Consider the following 21,800-nt stretch of genomic DNA (forward strand, 5'->3'; position numbering starts at 1 on the left):
AGCAAAGACGTCCATTCCAGCACATCTATGTAAATCGAAGACGTTTACATTCTGGATGAGGTGTAATCACCGAAAACAACGCGTGTATCTACCTTGCATCCCCATGCTGCATTTTCTTATAATAGCCAGCTCTAGTTTATTTTGCTTCCCTTTTAAGAATATAGCTGTATGAATAAGGATTCATCTACCAACTCAAAGCCCAAAATTGGGGAGAAGTGGAAATAGCGTTTCCCAAAGTTGGTACCCATGGTAGCACATTATTAGAGCTTAAAGCATTCTGGACTTCACTGATCAAATCAGGGGCCGTCCATAAGGAGTCAAATATATCCTCTGCATGGTCTGTAGGTTTTCCCCAGGTGCCTGGTCTCCTCCGATAGTCTAAAGATGTAATGGATAGATTAATTGGTCATTGTAAATTGTCCTGTGATTAGGCCAGAGTTAATTGGGTTTGTCAGCGTTGCTGGACTGGAAGGGTCTACCGTATGCTGCCGCCGCTAAATAAAATAAAATGTAAATAGCTACTCAAATGGTCATTTGTGAGTGTTACGAGCTGGCAAGTTGGCCAGTCGCATCTCAAACCCATGCATTATCCTAACTTCTGTCAAACAATTCACAACACAAACCACTAGGAATTTTTTCAAGGTGCTCCTATTTGGAGCACTGGCTGAAAATTAATTTGTAAAGAATTATTTTAAAGAAATTGAATTCCCTCATCCCCCACCCTAGACTTTGCAGTGATTTTCACTCCAAACCAAAAGCAAACCCCCCCCAAAAAAAATATTCATCTGCTAAATTCCATGAGGTCTTCATGCATGTTAAGGAAGGAAAGCAAATATTGGTCATTTTTCAATAGGGAACTGACCACAGTCGTGAAGACTCAAGAGTTAGTCCACTTCTGAAGCTAAAATAAAAGCAGACCACAATCATTGTTTCCAAATACAATTTTACAGTATGAATAATGAAATTATCCCTAACAAGTCATAGCTAAAGGGATTTGATTCAAAGAACATTTATTATCAAAGTACATATGCAATACCCAATCCTGAAATTTGTCTTCTCAACGGACAGTCACGAAACATAGAACCACGGATTCAACCCGTTTAGAGAAAAATTATCAAACATCAAATCCTCGTCCACAGGCGCACAAAAAAGTCACACAAACCGCAACAAAAACAAGAGCAAAAACACATAAAACACAAAATCAAAAGGCATATTGCAGTACAATTTAGCTCAGTGTTCATTGATCTGCAGGCCAACCTGATTCAAAAATTGCCCAAAAGTAGTAACAAAAAAAGTGACCAGAACTGGAACACATCGTAAACCTGAACTAAGAGTCCAAATCTGCAATCTTGCTTTGGAACCATACGCCGACAGCATCGAGGGAGACAGAAATCACTCGGGCATGGGGACTTCACACGAGAGCAGCAAACGAGAGAGAGTGAGAGACTGAGATATGTAAACACCTTCTCCGGCAGCAACGAGCGAAAGGCTAGTAGATGGTGCTGAACCTTCCGCACTCGGCTTGATAATTTTAATCTTCCTTGGAGCTTTAATCGGCGAGGAGGTACTTATTAAATCAATAATCATCTTTTAATCTGTACCACGACCACACCAATAACACTCAGCTTTACACGCTCCCTGAAGTCAGCATGTTAAAATTTTAGACAACAGCACAATCTTAACACTGAAACAGATGGTAGGTGAATGTTACTAAAATGAAATAAATGTTTTCATTCACTGGAGGCAGACTGCGGATGTTGTGCTTCAGAGTGAAAAAAAAACTCCGTCAAGAATCATTTGGCTGTGAGGCAGGAACTTGACCCAAAAAAATGTCAATGTCACGATTTCCTCTCATCTCCACCCCCTTTATATATTCTGCCTGACCCTCTGCGTTCCTCCAAACAGCTTGTCTTTCAGCTTGCATTGTTCAGTGATTAGATCCAATCTGAAATCTTACTCTCTGGTTATTGGTACCACTGCTTAAAAAAGTATTACATATCAGCTTACAAAACATACGTACAAAACATCCTGACCATGAAAGGCATTGCAAATCAAGTCTTATTTCACTCATGTTGAGATTTTAGTACAACCTGTTTCATTAGTTTTAATTACGAGCCGAGGAGACAGTAGTTGGAGGGTTGAAATTATGTCAATAATGTCTGGCTGTCATTCTGATTATAATATACTTATCTAGATCCCACGAATAAAGCTGAGACTAGCTCTAATCACAGGCCAAGAACAAAATTGCTGATCTAAAATTCAATAATTAGAACTAAGGTTACTGGTATAACATTCACTGGCATTCTTAAACTTAAAAGATTTGTCATGATCTCGTGAACAGTTTTTATTTAGTCAAACCATTAGATGGTCAAGGTGATCTTTACCATTACAAGGACATGGTTTTCATTTAGATCCTATATGAAGGGACGCCAACTCCTGCATCGGGAGAAGAAATTAACTACTTTCCTCATCCCCACTATTTTTGCACTCACCTCAAAGTACTTCTCAACTTGTAAAAGTAGAAGCCTGAAAGTTTAGTCCTGCCGAGCAGAATGGACATTCTTGAGTTCCTAAGTGCCTGCATTCTTCTTTTAAACTCTGCAGCATCTTGGATTAGCAAAGCGTTGTAATTCAATTGTAGTTGAGACCCAGTGCTTTACAATTTGATATTAGGCAAATGATGAAGCAATTAGTGGAAAATTACTAGCTAGGTACAAGGATCACTTGAGGTAAGGAATTATGGTGCTGATGAACCATGACTCTGAAAACTGAAGATGATCCCCATCCACATCTAGGAAATCCAGTTTCTTTGCTTTGTCCATAGCTTTCAACCCCAGTCGATCCTACATGAACAACAAAAATACATTTAACCTGAATATTCCGTAAAACTTGTTTATATCTAGCAGGATTTCAAATGGGGTAGGGGTTACTTGTTACAATAAACTAAATGCAAAAAAAAACTTCAAATGCAAGTGTTCAAAACGAGTACTGCTCTGAAGAATTTGGTTTTAATCATCGTTCTTCAATTCTAGGTTACATTACATGATGTTCCCAAAATGAAATGATCCAAATCATAATGTTTATTGAAAGTAAACACCGAATACCAACCTCAAAGGTTTCCATCCCCTTTTCCCTCTCTCACCTCATCTCCTTGCCTCCTATCACCCCCCGCCCTGCTGTTCCTCCCCCTTTTCTTTCTTCCATGGCCTTCTGCCTCTCACCAATCAACTTCCCAAGCTCTTCACTTCATCCTTCCCCTCCAGGTTTCACTCATCACCTTGTGCTTCTCTCTCCCCTCCCCCCGACCTCTTAAATCCACTCCCTCAGCTTTCTCTCTCCAGTCTTGCCGAAGGGTTTCGGCCCGAAATGTCGACTGTACTCTTTTCCTAGATGCTGCCTGGCCTGCTGAGTTCCTCCAGCATTTTGTACACGTTGCTCTTAAAGGTACACCATTTTTCAACTTAGAAAAGTTCCCTGCAGCATAATCATCCCTGTAAACATGCCACTCTAATACAAACGTTATCTTCATTTTTACAGACTGGATATTTTTACAGAAAATATATATAGCCCAAGCTAGGACTTTTCTCTTTGGAGTAGGGAAGGATGAGAGTGGAGAGGTACAGGATGGTGACAAGCATGAATCAAGTGGATAGCCAGAGGCTTTTTCCCAGGGCAGATATCATTCAGCTCCGCTGTCACAAGAATCATTACAGAAAATCTTTTCTACCAAATGCAATAAGCATATACAACAGTTCATCTCCATGCAACAGGAGAACTCGCATCATAGTACAATCGTCTGTTCTATTATTTCAAACATTATTATTGCAGACTAGTAAATGATTATTGTATATATTATTATTCTGTACTTTATTATTAGTTAAGTGTGCACACTGCTAAGTGTGTTTTTAAATGTTGCTGTTGTAACAAAAGAATTTCCCACTCGGGATCAATAAAATATTTATTATTGTGTTACATAGCTAATACGAGGGGGGATAATTTTTGAGGCGAATGGAGGGGAGTGCAGGGGGGAATGTCAGAGGCAAGTAGATGTTTTTTTTTTAAAACAGAGTGTAATATCCTGACAGGGCTGGTGGTAGAGGCCAGATACAATAGGAGCATTTAAGAAACTCTCAGGCACATGGAAGGTAGGAAAAAAATGAAGAACTATGTAGGGTTAGATTGATCTTAGAGTAGATTAAATGGTTAGCACAACATTGTGGGCCGAAGGGCCTATGCTGTGCTGTTATGTTCCATACTCAACGTCCACAATCACTTCCCTGATTTCCTTTAGGATCTTAGGACTGATGTGGGGAAATTACGCATCCTTCTCCATTCAGGCAGAGGACTGCATGCATTGACAGATTTCTCCAGGTCCTGCTGCCTCCACTCATCAATTGGCAATGCAGCTTATTGGCTGAAAGTAATTCTGACCTTTTGCTAGAAGTCCACCAAATTCTCAGCCTTACAAAATTTGTTTTTTTTTGCTAACTTTATCTTAGTTTTTTCTGGTCTATCTTTGTGTTTTTTTTTGAGGGAGTCATCCTACAAAGCAATAAAACATAAAAGGTTTCAATATTGATCTAATAAACAATAGGTGCAGGAGTAGGCCATTCGGCCCTTTGAGCCAACACCACCATTCACTGTGATCAGGGCTGATCACCCACAATCAGTATCCAGTTCCTGGTCTTCCATTTACTTCTGGAACCCGGTTTTACTGTATTTCCTTCCACAAGTAAAGTTCATTTTTGTAACTCCTAGCCCACTTTCGATCACTCGCCACAGTGCATCTTCGACTTTCCCACCTCACTGCGACTTGCACTTGGCTTTGCTTCTGAATCAGACTTGGTACCGCCCAGTTTCACTTCACAATTTTGGAGTCAGATTAAAACAAAGGCTGAAGGCAGAAAGTCTCTTATTCCACTGCATCATCCCGTCCGTACCGAGGGCACCTTTGTAAATGCCTCTTTAGCAAATAACACAGGTAACGTCACAAATCTTACTTCACAATTCTTACCTCACGATAAAGGTCGCTCTCCCGTAAGGTGTACGTATCCTTGGCCTGGCCAGCTTTATAGAAACCAAACCACTACAAGAGAGTAACAATTTAGTGCTTTTTGAAATTAAAATTAAATTGAACCATTTTAGTTAAAAAGACAATGATATTATTGGACTTAGAATCAGATTTAATCTCACCAGTATATGTCATATTTGTTAGCATTACAGTACAATGCAATATGAGATAAATATAGAAAAATATCAACTAAAGTATATGTATATTAAATACTGGAAAAACAGAAATAGCAAAATAAAAGTGAGGTAGTGTTCATGGGTTCAATGTCCATTTAGAAATCGGATGGTAGAGGGGAACAAGCTGTTCCTGAGTTGCTGAGTGCCTGCCTTTAGGAGTCAGTACATCCTTCCTGATGAGTCCTGGGTGATGGAAGTCCTTAATAATGAATGCCACCTTTCAGTTTTTCAGTACTGCAATGATTTTTAAACTACCAATATTTGAAAGTAAATTTATAGGTCTTCCAAATGACTCCCAATATGTAATCTTATATGTTTAACATGGGAAACCCTCATCATATTTTAAGAAAACTACCCCTTGTTGATCCCTATTTGGGCAACCGCGACTCATAATATCATGGCTGATCTGGCCATGGACTCATCTCCACCTACCTGCCTTTTCCCCATAACCCTTAATTCCCACACTGTGCAAAAATATATCCAACCTTGTCTTAAATATATTTACTGAGGTAGCCTCCACTGCTTCATTGGGTAGAGAATTCCACAGATTTACCACTCTCTGGGAAAAGCAGTTCCTCCTCATTCACTCCCTAAATTTAGTCCCCCTAATCTTGAGGCCAAGTCCCCTAGTTCTTGACTCATCTACCAGTGGAAACAACTTTCCTGCCTCTATCTTATCATAATTTTATATGTTTCTATAAGATGATCTCTCATCCTTCTGAATAGTACAGTCCCTGCGACTCAATCTCTTCTCATAGTCTAACCCCCTTATCTCTGGAATCAACCTGGTGAACCTCCTCTGTACCACGTCCCAAGCCAGTATATCCTTCCTCAAGTAAGGAGACCAGAACTGCCCGCAGTACTCCAGGTGTGGCCTCACCAGTACCCTGTACAGTTGCAGCATAACCTCCCTGCTCTTAAATTCAATCCCTGTAGCGATGAAGGCCAACATTCCATTTGCCTTCTTGACAGCCTGCGGCACCAGGTTTCATGGCTATCTGGAGAAGACGAATCTCAGAGTTGTACACTGCATATATAATTTGATGATGAATGAAACTTTGAACAAGAAAGGGGAAACCAGTGAGTGTGTTGAGGAAGAGTCAACACAAAAGGGAAGACGACCATTTATGACTGAAGCACCAAACGGAAGTGTGACCACCTTACAGAAAACAGAGCATGAAGTGGGGCCTACTGAAGTTTATTGAAAAGTCTATGCAGAGTATGAGGATAGACAGCATTTGGGACTAAATGTACGGCAGTAGAGGACATAACAGCAGCTGCTGAACAAAGATAAGCAAGCCTCTCTTTGTTGAAGACCAGGCAGGAGACGCAGGAAGATTGTACTAAAGAAACTGTTGGTTCTAGAGTAAACATCACAGCACAAGCTTGTGTGGCTGGATTGCTGGACCAAACACCCTGCTCCCAATTTACAATACTGTCCAAAAATCTTAGGCACAGTTATGCAGCTATAGTGCTAAGACTTTTACTGTATTTATCAACGTGGAGCGGAGAGCGAGTTTGTAAATCTGGCGGGAGCAAAGGGTGTTGGAATTGGTGAGAGTGGAGCACCGTGGGAAGGGCTTGGGACTGGTGGCAGAGAAGGATTGTCTGGAATCGTGGTGGTGAGGGGTGTGGCATGGGTGTAGACACCAGGCAAGGTCATTTGATTCCGAACAATTGGTTTATTGATCATTACAGAATATCTCTCGGGTGCTTCCCACTCCCTCCCCACTCCTTCCCAACCCTGATTTCCCTCTCTCTGCCCGCTCTCAGTCCACATCAAGAAATTTGTTGTTTTCTTTAGCAGTGGTAGTACAGTACAATACATAGAAACACTGCAGTACTGTGCAAAAGTCTTAGGCACTCTAGACATACATAAGTGCCCAAGACTTTTGCACAGGGTGCCGTATGTCTATTGGAACGTTTATGGTGGAAGAGGACAGGGGAGGAAGGAATGAATATATACTATAAAGACTAATAGGTTTTCCTTTGGTAACTTCCTGCAACTAATAGGGTAAAACTATCAAACATTGAAAACTTAGTGCCTTGTGAATGTAAAAGTAAATTGTAAAATTTATCTTTAACCACGATAGGAAACTACAATTAGCTGAAGTCAAAAGACTCTGTCCTCACCTCTGAATCAACTGGGAGAACCATGGTGTCCCTCAGGAATTTCACCATTACAAACTTGTGCAGTTTCATCAGATTCTCCTTGTAGCTTCCATTGATGCCCTGCAAATAAAAACAGTGGCAGCTGTCATCGAACTCCCAAAGATATCTGAAACTCGGATCTAGATAAGCAAGTGCTCCCCACCCCTGCAAACATTGACGCTTAACAGCTGCATACAAAGGGGTGTAGATGTGTCCAAAAGGGGTGTAAGGCACTCCTTCCCTCTGCTAGCCTGCAGGTCACCCTTGGGCAAGGTGTAGCACCTGCTCAGCCCCAACCCCACTCTGATCAGGGTCACGTGAAGCCATTGGGAGCAGGTGGTGGATGGTCGTGTGAGCAGCTGGTGCATATCACAAATCCTGGTTATGTGACTACTGACGCCAGACAATCTCTGAAGAATATTGACTATGGCTGGGGTCACCCGTCTTGTAAAGACACTGCCCAGAAGGCAAAGGCAAACCACACCTGTGGAAAAATTTGCCAAGAACAATCATGGTCAAAGACCACAATCACCTCTGCCGTACAACACAGAATCAAAAACAACACCAGCCTTTCAAATCTACTCAGCTATTTAATAACAGTATGGCTAATCTGACTGCAACCTAAACTCCACGTCCTCGATAACCATTCACTCTACTATTTAATAACAGTATAGTTACCCCCTTTGGCGGGCATATCTCGAACTAGAGGGTACAGCCTCAAAATTGAGGGGTGACCTTTTAGAACGGAGGTAATAGGAATTTTTTTTAGCCAGAGTGGTGAATCTGCGGAATGCTCTGGCACAGACTATGGTGCAGGCCAAGTACGTTTAAGGCAGAAATTGATAATTTCCTATATCAAAGGATATGGCGAGAAGACAGGTGTGTGGGATCGAGGGTCAGCTACGATGGAATGGCAGAGCAGACTTGATGGGCTGAATGGCTCCTGTACCTTATGGTCTAACCTGACTGTAACCTAAATTCCACATCCTCAGTAACTATTCACTCCTGTTTATCAAGAATCTTAAGTGCTTTCAGAATCTCTTCCTCAGAGGATAGTGGAAGCAGAGTTCCATCTTAACGGATAACCCTTTTTTAAAAAAAAACAATGATCTTGTTCCAGATTCTCTCACAGCAGGAGACATCCTTTCTGTCTGAAATGAGGATTCTGCAATCTCTCTTTCTCTAAACTCATGGATAGCAGGCTAACTTGTCAGAATCAGGTTTAATGTCACTGACAAATGGCATTTTGTTCAGCCTTTCCTCACAAATTTGGCACAACATTGTGGGCCGAAGGGCCTGTACTGTGCTGTACTATTCTATGTTCTATGTTCAAGACAACTCACCCATTCCAGGCACTGATGTAGTACATATGTTCTGAATCATTTTCAATACATTAACGTCCCTTAAATAAGGTGAATCTGTATTGTTAGGGTGTATTCTGGAGTGAGGGTATATTGCAAATATTAATTTCAAAAGCAACCAATCTCCAAATTTGAATATGGATTGTAGATTGAATTTGAAATGCAGCTCTGAACAATCATCTTCCTGGAGCTGTAGATTAGGGTTGATAGCAAACCAGAAATTCACGAGAAAGAGACACAGAGAGACAGAGGTTATTGATTAACATTCATTTTCAGTGATCGGAGTGTGGGTGCAAAGAAGGTGCTTGAAAATTATATGTAATAAAAAATTATATGTAATTCAAAAGAAGCATTGTAGATACATTGTAACCATAGAATTGACCTGCCGTTACCCTAGATCTTTGCAGATAAAAGTATTGGGTCAGGCAGGCCTCTTCCTCTGGAATAGCAGCTCATTTTGCTGAATAAACACTTCTATATCCACTAGCTTCAGTGTCTCTCTCCTGACTTTATTCAGTCACAACAGATACAATATTGAATATTAAGACTTTAAAAAATATACTCAGGTAGCAAAAGGACAACCTGGTTTACAGTTAGAATAGCATCTGGTAGCACCACTACATAACAATTGCCAAGCTTCTGTTAACATTTGAAGGATCCTATTCAATATCTAAGAAGTCTAACCACGTTGTTCATTCATTATGTGCCATGTCATATGATGTAGGCAATCATGGTCTCATGACCATGATTGTTCTTGGAAAATTATCCACGGAAGTGGTTTGCCATTGCCATCTTCTGGGCAGTGTCTTTAGAAGGTGAGTGACCCCAGCCATTATCAATACTCCTCAGAGATTGTCTGCCTGGTGTCGGTGGTTGCTTAACCAGGACTTGTGATGTGCACCAGCTGCTCGTACGACCGTCCACCACCTGCTCCCATGGCTTCACATGACCATGATCGGGGGGACTAAGAAGGCGCTACCCCTTGCCCAAGGGTGACCTGCAGGCCAGCAGAGGGAAGGAGCATCTCACACCTCTTTACCAAAGACACATCTCCACCCTATCACACACTAACCACGTTGCACAGATAGGTAACTGGTAAAGTTTATTCCAATAAAAACCAAGAACATACTCTTTCTTGATTGATGTCAGCCAAGAAAACGCTTTTGTTCCTGTAGAGTTCTTCATTCAAGGGATCATGCCAGTACTCTGCCTGCACTAGGCTACCAAGAAAGAAACAATTAGTCTGATAGTGATTTTAACAAACAACTCTACCAGAATATTAGAAAATCAAATTCAGAGGGTGATGTTCTAGTTATGGGAGACTTTAATTTCCCAAATCTTGAGTGGGAGAACCCAGTGACTGATGGATTATAGGAAAGTAAATTCACTGAGTTATTGAATGATTGTTTTTTTGACCCAGAATGTTAATGCACCAACAAGAGGGGAGGTCGGTCTAGATATGATATTCTGTAACAATCGGGATAGAACTTTCAGTATGGAAATTGTTGAGCCCTTAGGAACAAGTGATCATAACACTGTTAGTCTGGAAGTTTTTTGGGACAATATATCAGTAAAAGCCAAAGCCATTAAATTAGATTTCAGAAAGGCTATATAATGTGCTCAGTGGAGTTCAAGTCCAGAGACGTTCTCCTTAAGCTGTATAATGCACTTGTGAGGCCACTTTGAGTACTGTGTATTTTGGTCCCCATATTTTGTGAGGGATGTGAAGGCACTGGAGAGAGTTCAGAGAAGGGTGATGAGACTCATTCCAGCTCTGCTGGGTATGAGCTATTGAGAAAGATTGGAAGAATTAAATCTTTTTAGCCTGAGTAGACAGAGAATGAGAGAAGTGTTCAAAATCTTTAAGCGTACAAGTAAAGTGGATACCAGCTACTTCAAAATGAATCCATCAATGAGGACACAGGGCCATAGGTGGAGACCGGTTAAAGGGAGATTTCAGACTAACATCAGGAAGCATTTCTTTACACAGTGGACACATGGAGCAAACTACCTAGTTGTGTAGTTGAGAGTAGTACCTAAGAGACTTTCAAATCTAAACTCGATCGTTAATTCAACACAGTATGTGAATAGGAATTTGGCAAACTTTCTTGTCAAAATCCTTCTAATGTTATTTCAAAATCAGAATGATTTCAGATGCCTGGAACCTGAAATAGTAGCAAACGTTGGAAATATTCCACATGTATGTATTGGGAGAGAAACAGTTACTATTTCAGGTCAATGATTTCTCATTATAATTGGTGGAGTTTTGTTTAAATCGGAGTAGGCAGTCAGGACAGGAAGGGGATTTGTATGATAAAGCAGAGAGCAGAGTTTGTCCAGAATTTTTTTTTTTGTAATTTTTATTTATTTTTGGGGTTTTTTTTGTATTTTGTATTTTTTCTATCTACAGCGTGGAATAGGCCCTTCGAGCCACACTTACCAGCAATCTCCCAATTTAATCCTAGCCTAATCACAGGACAATTTACAACGACCAATTGGCGTAACCAAACAGTACGTCTTTGGACTGTGGGAGGAAACCTGAGCACCCAGAGCAAACCCACGCGGTCACGGGGAGAACGTACAAACTGCTTACAGGCAGCGGCGGGAATGACAAGCAGTCGGAACGAGATAAATGAAGCTGATCTGTCTGGCCTGCAAACAGAGGGAGACAGGGAAAACAGGACAAAGCAATGTACTAGAACCCAGAGGTGCAGAGTATAACTAGTGAAAATCCGCAACAAAAAGATCCGCTGGGAAGTTCTGCAGATCAGATGGCGACCATGTTACAAGAGGACGACCTTGAATCAGAACTGACCAGTTTTTATAAACAGGAGAGGCTGTTTACTCAAAACGGAATCTGAGTGCCTAAGGCTGCAGTTCACCTGGACGGATAGAGAGGCGCTGTTCTGTGAGCTGACTCTGGAATTGTGTGGGAGTGGAAGCTCCTCAGGGCCGCTCCAGCAAAACAGTCACCCAACCCATATTAATTCTCCAACATGAGACCACGGTGTGAGTACTAAAAGGAGGCATGGTGTTGCTTCACCTGAAAAAGGACTCTGGTTTTCTGCAGACAAGAAGTGGGTTTGGCCACCCTACAACTGCATGGGAGGGCTCGTGAAAAGGAGCATGGTTAACGAAGTTGGAAGTGTGAACCCACAGTCACAGTGAACAGGTTTGGCAGGGGTTCCCATCCCAGGGTCACGCACCCCTTGGGTCCGTGGCATAACAAATGTTGGGAACCCCTTCCCTCTGGAATGCAGGAGGGAGAGCTGGCATCGGGTGGCAGAAATAATAGGGGTAACTCATCGAACATGAAGGGTGGAGGGCACGAACAAGTGGGATGGGGGCACAGGAAGTAACATGGGAAGTAAAGCAGACACACTCCCCTGTCAACTACGGCAGAAGGACAGCCGTGGTTAAAGAAATGGAAAGACATTTATATAGGCATCTGTTAGTCTTGTGAGACCACGGATTTGCGCATTGGAAGGTTTCCAGGGCACAGGCCTGGGCAAGGTTGTATGGAAGACCGGCAGTTGCCCATGCTGCAAGTCTCCCCTCTCCATGCCACCGATGTTGTCTAAGGGAAGGGCACTAGGGCCGATACAGCTTGGCACCGGTGTCGCCGCAGAGCACTGTGTGGTTAAGTGCCTTGCTCAAGGGCACAACACACTGCCTCAGATGAGGCTCGGACTAGCGACCTTCAGATCACTAGACCGACGCCTTAACCACTTGGCCACACGCCAACACGGAAAGACATTTCAGGCATTAGTATGGGAGGTCCCATCAGAACAGATGCAGTGCAGCAGAAGGGCTTAGAGAAGTGGGGAAGGGATTGTAATCAGGATGGTTGTGAACCTGTAGTGGTATTGTGACAGACTTAGCTTGCACCCATGCCAATGACCTTATCTTAGACTTTCGACTTAGAGGGCGAGTACGTTAAAGGAGAAATGAGTTTAGCCAGCTGAGTAAGGACAGCAGCGACAATTCGAATCTCCCACACCACCTTCTCCCGCAGCTGCTAGAGGAAGCAAAGGACCTCCTGGCCATGTTGGTGTGGGACTGAGGTAGAGGGGGCTTTGGGCATCCAATGTGAATTTGAACTGGCAGGGCCAGGAAATTGGAAACTGTCAGAGGATTAAATGATTTTATGAAAAATTTCATTACAGTCTGAAAGTTATTCTCGATTTTGATGGAGACACTGACTGACCGTGCCCATATTTGCTGATCTAAATAATTGCTCTTGTTTTTATTCAACGTGCTAACGTGTCTCAGTCATTGTGAATGACCGGGGTCTTGAGCTCCAGGCAAAAATTTAGATGAAAATAAGTAGACCATGGATTTGCTTGTTAATGAAATCTGAATGTTCAAAGTTCATTTCATGAGTTTTATTAAATGTTAAGAGTGCATGCAATTTCTAAGCAGCTTCTAGAAATTAAAAAAGAACAATTGGCCCAGTCACTGGTTTGGCCATTTATCCTCCTTTAGGTCTTAGAATTTGCATTGAAATTGCATGCAAGATGACTGAGTATTCTTAACCCCATATTCTTCAACAGTACTTACATTGTTTTACAATGAACAGTTAACTGCTGTCAAATTAATAACTCCTCACCCATTCCACAGCCATAAAGCCCTCATCTACATTCTCGTTACTTACTGGTCTTGAATTGGACTTCTATAAGCACCGAAGTTCAGCAGTTTTCTTATCAAATTGCAGATTTTGGAACTTGCTCCAGGACAGTGCGGTAAACCGTACACACCTATAAAGGATGGTTGTGGGAAACACAATTAATAGTGATTGCAGGGAAAATTCAATGGTTCCATTTAATACCAGAGAATGTACACAATATACAGCCTGATATTCTTGCTCTCTGCAGACATCCTCGAAACAGAAGAAAAACCCCACAGAACGAATAACAGAAAAAAAAACAAAGCCGTCTGCCCCTCTCTCAGGCACAAGCAGCAGAAGCCAGCATCAGTCCTCCCCCCCTCCCCTTATTCTAGCATAAAGCATTCCCACCACCCACCATCAAAGCCCCCAAAGAGTGACCATGGTCCACAGTCCACCAAAAACTAACCGTTCATTCCAAAATTTTGACATCGCTCGGGGCTCTCTTTCTCGCTAACAAGGGAATTTGAAGTTATTTTAGCTTCTGCATTTAAAAAACAAGCTAGTCTCCTGTGGCGGACTAATGGCATTCCAGGACAGGCTACTTCCTGAAGCCCTTTCTCACACACTGATTGCCTCCCAGGTGCAGAGGGTTAGTCTTCCACTGAGCCAGCTGCCTTCCGCACGGTACCCAAACACATCTGACTTTGCAGCAAAACAAAGACAGAAAGAAACAGGAATTGGCCACAGAGCCCTGTGCGTCCAAGACGAATGCCGATCTTTATCTCAGCACTACTCTCCTGAACAATTCTACTATCCAAGTCTATTGACCTCTGTGTGCAACTCACTCAGTCTCCACACAGTCCTCGGTTCCAAAGGTTGGCTTCTGTCAGGTGAAGAAAAACTCATTTTATTCCTGAAGGGCTGACCCTTCTCCTTGTGGAATTTAGGTTACAGTTAGATCAGCTACACCCTTTTTCCATCCTTCCCTAACCAGGAGGAGGGTGGGGAGGAAGCAAAGCACATTCTAATATTTATTCTGTCAAGCTCAGCAAGAATTTTGCAGGTGACAATGAGGTCGCCTCCAATTCTTTTAAACTCAAGATGGCACAAGCTCGATGGTGCTTATTGTTCCTAAGGGCACCTCCCCACCGCACTTCCAGAAATCGACCTGGTGAATCTCCACTGCACTTCCTCCAGAGCAGGGGTTTCCAAACTGGAGTCCACGACCCCTTGGTTAACGAACCAGGAGTAGTGAAGTAGTGTTCGTGGGTTCAACGTCCGTTCAGAAATTAGATGGTGGAGGGGAAGAATGATACCGTATCCGTAAAATAGGGGCCGTGGACAATTCTGATTTGATGGAGATGGACATGAAAGTACAGAGGAACATCTGGAGAAATTTCTGAAACGCTCGTTCGCTGCTGTCGTTACTGCGTGGTCGGGAATCTTTCGGAGGGTAGGCCTCAAAATCCCCGGCTTTGCCTGCTGTTGGCGACCGAGGTTGAGGTTGAATCGTTCGGACAGAGATGGCGCTCAGTACTTGGTGTCGGAGAGCTGATCGGAGGCCCGAAGTTTTCCGATGACTCAGGAGTCGGACTGTGGTTGGCATGGCAGGGAGAGTTTTTCTTCCTTCTCCTGTCTGCGTGAGATGTGGGACATTTGAGAGACTTTGAACTTTTACTGTGCTCATGGACTTCTTCATCAAGTTATGGTATTGTTGCACTGTTGTAACTATATGTTATAATTATGTGGTTCTGTCAGTTTTTTCAGTCTTGGTCTGTCCTGCATTTTGTGATATCACACCGGAGGAAATATTGTACCATTTCTTAATGCATGCATTACTAAATGACAATAAAAGAGGACTGTGTGTCTTCATAATCTAAAAAAAAAGCTGTTCCTGGATCGTTGAGTGTGTGCCTTCAGGCTCCTGTACCTGCTTCCTGATGGCTGCAATGAGAAGAGGGCATGCCCTGTGTGGTAGGGGTTCTTACTGAGGCTAGTGCCCATGATAGAGCTAACTAATTTTACCACCCTCTGCAGCTTACTTTGATCCTGTGCAGTAGCACCCTCCTCCCCTATACCGGATGGTGACGTTGCCAGTTAGAATGCTCTCCACGGAACATCTGCAGAAATTTGTGACTGTTTTTGATCACAAACCCAAATGCCCACGAACTCCTACTGAAATATGGCTGCTGTCTTGCCTTCCGTATGGCTACATCGATATGTTGGGTCCAGGTTGGGTCCTCAGAGATACCGACACGTAGGAGCTGAAATTGTTCACTCTCTCCACTTCTATGAGGATTGGTGAGTGTGTTCCCTCATCTTACCCTTTCTGAATCAGACGTGGTAAGGCTCCATGGCATAAAAGAAAGATGGGACCACTTGCTCTAAAGTATGACCTCCTTTAGTTGGGGAGACCAGGTCACCACGCAATACTCTGGCTGGATTGACCAGAGTGCTACTCAATTACCTACCTAGTATCGTCCGTAGACGTAATACTCATGGGATTTTAAAACTACTCAGTCTAATAGCCTTATCTCACAGTTACGCATGTGAATAACTATTCACTTAAATGAAGGTATTAGGGGTTTTTAAACTTACCTTGATGTTGGCCTCCAATTGAGATGAGATTTTTCATGGCAGGAGAAGGGCATCTCTGTGCCACTGCTCTCCTGCAATGGACAGAAACCATAAGTTCTAGACTCCAGTACATGATCCCACAAGAAGCTGCATTTTCACATTTAATTGGTGGCAATACTTACAGGAACTGGCCTCCTTGAGAAAAGCCCATCGAATTGTATCCATTCTGCAGCTTCTTGTCCTTGGATAATATATGGCACACCAGTTCCACCTGCTCATTTACATTCATGAAGAAACCGTTCTCTATGTCCTTTTTAAAGGAAGGTTCCAAAGTTAGAGAAGAATTAAACTGTTAACAATAGACGAGTCTAATATTCTTGCTAAGAATTTGCTTTTAAATCTTCCACAATCAAATCCCACCCGATTTGTAGAAAAGGTGACATCTCTGTTCTTACTGGAGAGAGAGAGACAGGGAGAGAGCCGGTGGCACGCTGGATTGTCAGGTGAGCTACAGTTTTTCTTCCACTGCAGATCACGGTCTATCTTGGGGGAGTCCAGAACCAGAGGCCACAGTTTAAGAATAAGGGGTAGACAATTTAGAACGGAGTTGAGGAAAGACTTTTTCCACACAGAGGGTTGTGGTTCTGTGGAATGCTCTGCCTCAGAAGGCAGTGGAGGCCAATTCTCTGGATTCTTTCAAAAAAAGAGTTAGATAGAGCTCTTAAAGATAGCGGAGTGAAGGGATATGGGGAGAAGGCAGGAAAAGGGTACTGATTGTGAATGATCAGCCATGATCACAGTGAATGGTGGTGCTGGCTCGAAGGGCTGAATGGCCTATTCCTGCAGCTATTCTCTATTGTCTTTAGGGGCTTTGCTACTGCTTGCTTGGTGGGAGCTGATGCTTTCTCCTGAAATAAGTGAGGGAGGGTCAATGCTTTGCTGCTGTGTGTGGGTGGGAGGCATTGGGGTTCTATTGTTTCTTCTATCATTCATTCTTTGGGGGTTTGTTTCTGTTTTCCTGCATGTCTGTGAAGAGTAAGAATTTCAAGTGGTATACTGTATACATTCTCCGATATTAACTGGAACTATTGAACTTGCATCCAATCTTGGGTAAGGAGCATTTAAAATCAAGGATGTCAATATTTCCACTCCAAAAAAATCATCTTGAGCAGAGCTCTCAGTGAGCACTCCAGTAGCTAAACTCTGCTAAACACACACACATGAGGAAGCACACACATAGATACAAACACACTGACACAGAGAGAGTGACAGACTCACACACAAACAGACACAGTCTTAATGAAGAACTTAGCTTTAATCATAATTGGATAAGATTAGAGATGGAACTATTAAATAAGGAAAATCAGCTGAACCCCAGCTCTCCTACACTGACAGACATCCTACCTACAAACGTACACTTGTATCGGAAACAGAAACCTTTGCACTAAAAGATGCTGAAATAGAACAGTTCCTCATTTCCAATTAGGAAGCTTAAATTATTGGCTTCCTTGCAACTTTGTAAGCTGTGGTACTATTGTACTGACTTTGAGTCTAATTGTTTTATTAAATAATTCAATAAAGCTCCTGAATTGTCTTTGTTCTGTATGCCTTGATCAGGCTTTGGAATTATGCATGTGGCTATGGGCTGATTTTCATACATTTACAATAAACAAGGTCAACAGCTTGAATTAGTGACACAAATATTGTAATGAAGAGGGCTGCCTGGAGAGCATGCCTTTTGAGAATAGGCTGAGTGAACTTGGCCTTTTCTCCATGGAGCGACGGAGAATGAGAGCAGACCTGATAGAAGTGTATAAGATGATGTGAGGCATTGATCACGTGGATAGCCAGAGGCTTTTTCCCAGGACTGAAATGGCTAAAACGAGGGGGCATAGTTTTAAGATGCTTGGAAGCAGGTGCAAGGGGGATGTCAAGGGTAAGTTTTCCACAGAGAAAGTGGTGGGTGCATGGAATGCACTGCCGACGACGGTGGTGGAGGTGGATACAATAGGGTCTTTTAAGAGGCTCTTAGAGCTATGTGGTAGGAAAATTCTAGGTAGGTTTTGTGGTCGGCACAACATTGTGGGCCAAAAGGCCTGTAATGTACTGTAGATTTCTGTGTGGGGGTGGATATTTTCCAAAATATTTAATTGAATTTAAAGTAAGTATCTGCTGTGGCAAGATTTGATCTCGTCTCTGGATCAGTAATGATGATTTTATGTCCACTAACAACCCCCAACAAAAGATCTGAAAGCAAATACCTAAATTGCAGTTCATTCTCTCATTCAAACATACCTCCTCAATACTGTTCCCAATTTCCAATGACAAAACATAAATTCCGGGAATATTTTCTTCTACCACTTTCTTGATAAATCCCATGCTGAGAGGGTTGCAGCAGCTGTCACCTGGTTAATTTATATAAAACAGTTCAGTACTGAAGTATCTCCATTTCCATCACTGGATGTATTTGTAAAATATAAAGTACAGCCATTTGAAAGGGTTAATACCACCCACTTTAGGGTTCACTGATGTTCTCTCTGCTTACAACGTAACCACTTCCAAGCCTTTTCTCACATCCCCTTTCACATGGCAATGCTAATCCCAACTACACTCAACTATACTCAAGCAGCTTCGGAATAGAACAGACTTTAAGTGGTTTGATGTGTGTATCTATTGTTTTAAGTTTAATTGTACACATTCTAAAGCAACAATTTGATTAGTTATATAAGTGCATTAAAATCAAATACAGTAAAACCCCAACCATTCAGAAATCCCAGTGGTTCAGCAGGACCTAGTTCCCTTTCACACACAAATATAATATTATACCATTCCATAATATCAAAAAAGTGACACAAGAGACTGCAGACACCATAATTAAGCAAAAATAAATTACTGGATGAATTCAGACAGGGAGGCAAAGTGTGTGGGTTCAGACTCTGCATCAGAACTGAGCAGACAATCTTGGCCAAAGGTGACAGCCATCTGTTTAGACAACATATCAACCTGCTGGCTAACTTTAAGGGATCTATGGGCGTGGACCCCAAGATCCATCCGTCCATCCACTCTGTACACTGTCTTCATGTTTGATCTTCCAAAGTGAATTGCTTCACACATTTCCAGACTGAATTCCATTTGCCACGTCTCAGGGCAGCTTTGCATCCTGTCAATGCCCCTTTGAGACTCATGACAAATTTCTACACTATCCACAATAACACAAATTTCCTATCACCTGCGAACTTACTAACCCACCCTTCACTTCCTCATCTAAGGCATTTATAAAAATCACAATGGGCAAGGGTCCCAGTTCAGATCCCCACAGGACTGCACTAGTCACGGACCTCCAGGCAGAATACGTTCCATCTACTACCACCCTCTCCTTTCTGTGGGCAACCCAATTCTGAATCCACGCAGCCCAGTTTCCCTGGATCCCATGCCTCCTGACTTTCTGAATGAGACTGAACATGGGGAATCTTGTCAAATGCCTGACTAAAATCCATATACATCACATCCACCATTTGACCTTTATCAACATGTTTAGTCACTTCCTCAAAGAACTCAGTCAGGCTTAAACTTCAAATCAACCCTAGTCCATAACACCCCATTTCTCACAACTCTTTGTTTATTCATTTTACGCGCAGCCAGAAGCCATTCCTATTCAAAGACTACTCTCTGCAGAGGAAATGTCAATAACACGCTTTGCATACTTCCTAACAAGAACAAAATCAGACTTAGACCACTCCCTTGTCCCCGCTTAAAGCCTGCTTTCACTTGCGTTTTGTCCCCTCCCCACTCAAACTTCTCAAGTACTTAATAGGATTTGCCTGACCAGATCCCGAGAAGGATTAGAGTAACACAATGCTTTATAGACAAAGGCTTCCCGCTTACATTGGAATAAACAGCCATATTATTTATCATCGACTGATACTAATAATGTAGACATCGAGAATCACGATCTAGGGTTATAAATGCATAAACATCTTCTAAGACGTTGGAATTCGGATCAGTGCCATTCAAGATAGAAAGGAACAGGCGGTGCTTTTCCGGAGTGGATAAGATCCCGCATAACACTTCATGAACGCGCGCAGTTCACAGTTAGGCTCATTCCTCTTACCCATGCCGTGCCATATCACCAGGGGTGTTGGCTGTGCACTCTTCGGGTCCGTCTCCCATGCTCCGGTTTCCAGGACGGAGGAGATGCAGCAGAGCAACACAAAGCAGCCCGCTCCCAGCACAGCCATCTTACCAGATCATGTGACGCGGGCCGTCACGTGATCACTCGGGGGGGGGTAGCGATGAATGGGACTCGCTCCATTGAGTTGAGCGGAGGCGTTGACCTACCGGATCACGTCATTCATAAAGTTCTCGCGCTACGTCTCAAGTATTTAATAGGTAACTTCATGTTTACTCACGTATCGGCAGTCTGGTAGGAGCAAAGTATGAAATTAAAACAGCAGCACAGGGGATTCTGGAAATCCAGAGCAACACACACAAAATGCAGGAGGAACAGCAAGTCAGGCAGCCTCTATGGAGAAGAGTAAAGAGTCGGCGTTTCGGGCTGAGACCCTTCTTCAGGACACAATTAAAACAGAAGTAGCTGAATAGCTAAATACCTTCCACACCTTCCTTCTCTTTCCTTTCCAGTCCTGATGAAGGGTCTCGGTTCGAAACGTCGACTGATTAATTATTCCTCTGTATAGATGCTGCCTGACCTGCTGGGTTCCTCAACGCACATCAAAGTTGCTGGTGAACGCAGCAGGCCAGGCAGCATCTCTAGGAAGAGGTACAGTCGAGGTTTCGGGCTGAGACCTGAAATAAGTGTCCTGACGAAGGGTCTCAGTTGGAAACGTCGACTGTACCTCTTCCTGGAGATGCTGCCTGGCCTGCTGCATTCACCAGCAACTTTGATGTGTGTTGCTTGAATTTCCAGCATCTGCAGAATTCCTCGTGCTGCTGAGTTCCTCCAGCGTTTTGTTTGTATTACTCAGGATTTCTAGCATCTTCAGAATCTCTTGTGTTTGTGATGGCCGAATATTCCTTGTGGGATGAACAAAACCCACGGTGAAACAGTTAACGTTTCAGGAATTTGCTTGTTTTCAGAATCAGGATTATTATCACTGTCGATGTTGTGAAATTTGTTGTTTTCCGGCAGCACAACATAAAATTACTATAATCTACAATAACTGAATAAATAGCACTGAAGTGGAATGCAGTAGTAAGAAATCTGATGGCAAAGGGGAGGATGCCAAGGGGCTCACTGAAGCCGGATGCAGCCAATGCAATCTTCCTGCGGGGACGGAGTGCTTTTTGAGGTCCTGCCACTGCACATTGACAGGATGGGTCTGGTGCGGAAACTCCTCAGACCCTTCATGGTGGTATCATTCTGGGAGGCCACGTGAGTGGTAATGGTCTTTGTACATGAAGTAGCCACACATTTTAATTCCACATCCCATTCCCATTCTGACATGTCTATCCACGGCCTCCTCTGCTGTAAAGATGAAGCCACACTCAGGTTGGAGGAACTAACCTTATGTTCCGTCTGGGTAGCCTCCAACCTGATGGCATGAACACTGACTTCTCTAACTTCCGCTAATGCCCCACCTCCCCCCCATACCCCATCCGTTATTTATTTATATACACATTCTTTCTCTCTCTCTCCTTTTTCTCCCTCTGTCCCTCTCACTATACCCCTTGCCCATCCTCTGGGTTTCCCCCCCCCCTTTTCCTTCTCCCTGGGCCTCCTGTCCCATGACCGTCTCATATCCCTTTTGCCAATCACCTGCCCAGCTCTTGGCTCCATCCCTCCCTCTCCTGTCTTCAAAAATGCTGGTGAAGCTCTGTAAGTCAGGCAGTATCTA

The 21,800-nt window shown here is 42.9% G+C and overlaps 1 protein-coding gene across 1 annotated transcript; it reads right to left on the reverse strand.

The window, feature by feature from the left end:
- Positions 1 to 1,772: 1,772 nt before the first annotated feature.
- On the reverse strand, positions 1,773 to 20,200 carry ppt1 (palmitoyl-protein thioesterase 1 (ceroid-lipofuscinosis, neuronal 1, infantile)). The gene is made up of 9 exons (XM_072247185.1): positions 20,057 to 20,200; positions 18,241 to 18,350; positions 16,128 to 16,255; positions 15,967 to 16,037; positions 13,414 to 13,516; positions 9,889 to 9,979; positions 7,381 to 7,479; positions 5,015 to 5,086; positions 1,773 to 2,843 (listed from the first exon to the last, which is right to left on the reverse strand). Exons 1-9 carry the CDS (start codon positions 20,181 to 20,183, stop codon positions 2,721 to 2,723), a joined length of 924 nt encoding a protein of 307 aa, XP_072103286.1. The 5' UTR covers positions 20,184 to 20,200; the 3' UTR covers positions 1,773 to 2,720.
- Between the last annotated feature and the right edge of the window lie 1,600 nt (positions 20,201 to 21,800).

This window comes from Mobula birostris, chromosome 30, assembly GCF_030028105.1.
Source record: "Mobula birostris isolate sMobBir1 chromosome 30, sMobBir1.hap1, whole genome shotgun sequence".
Taxonomy (NCBI): Eukaryota; Metazoa; Chordata; class Chondrichthyes; order Myliobatiformes; family Myliobatidae; genus Mobula; species Mobula birostris.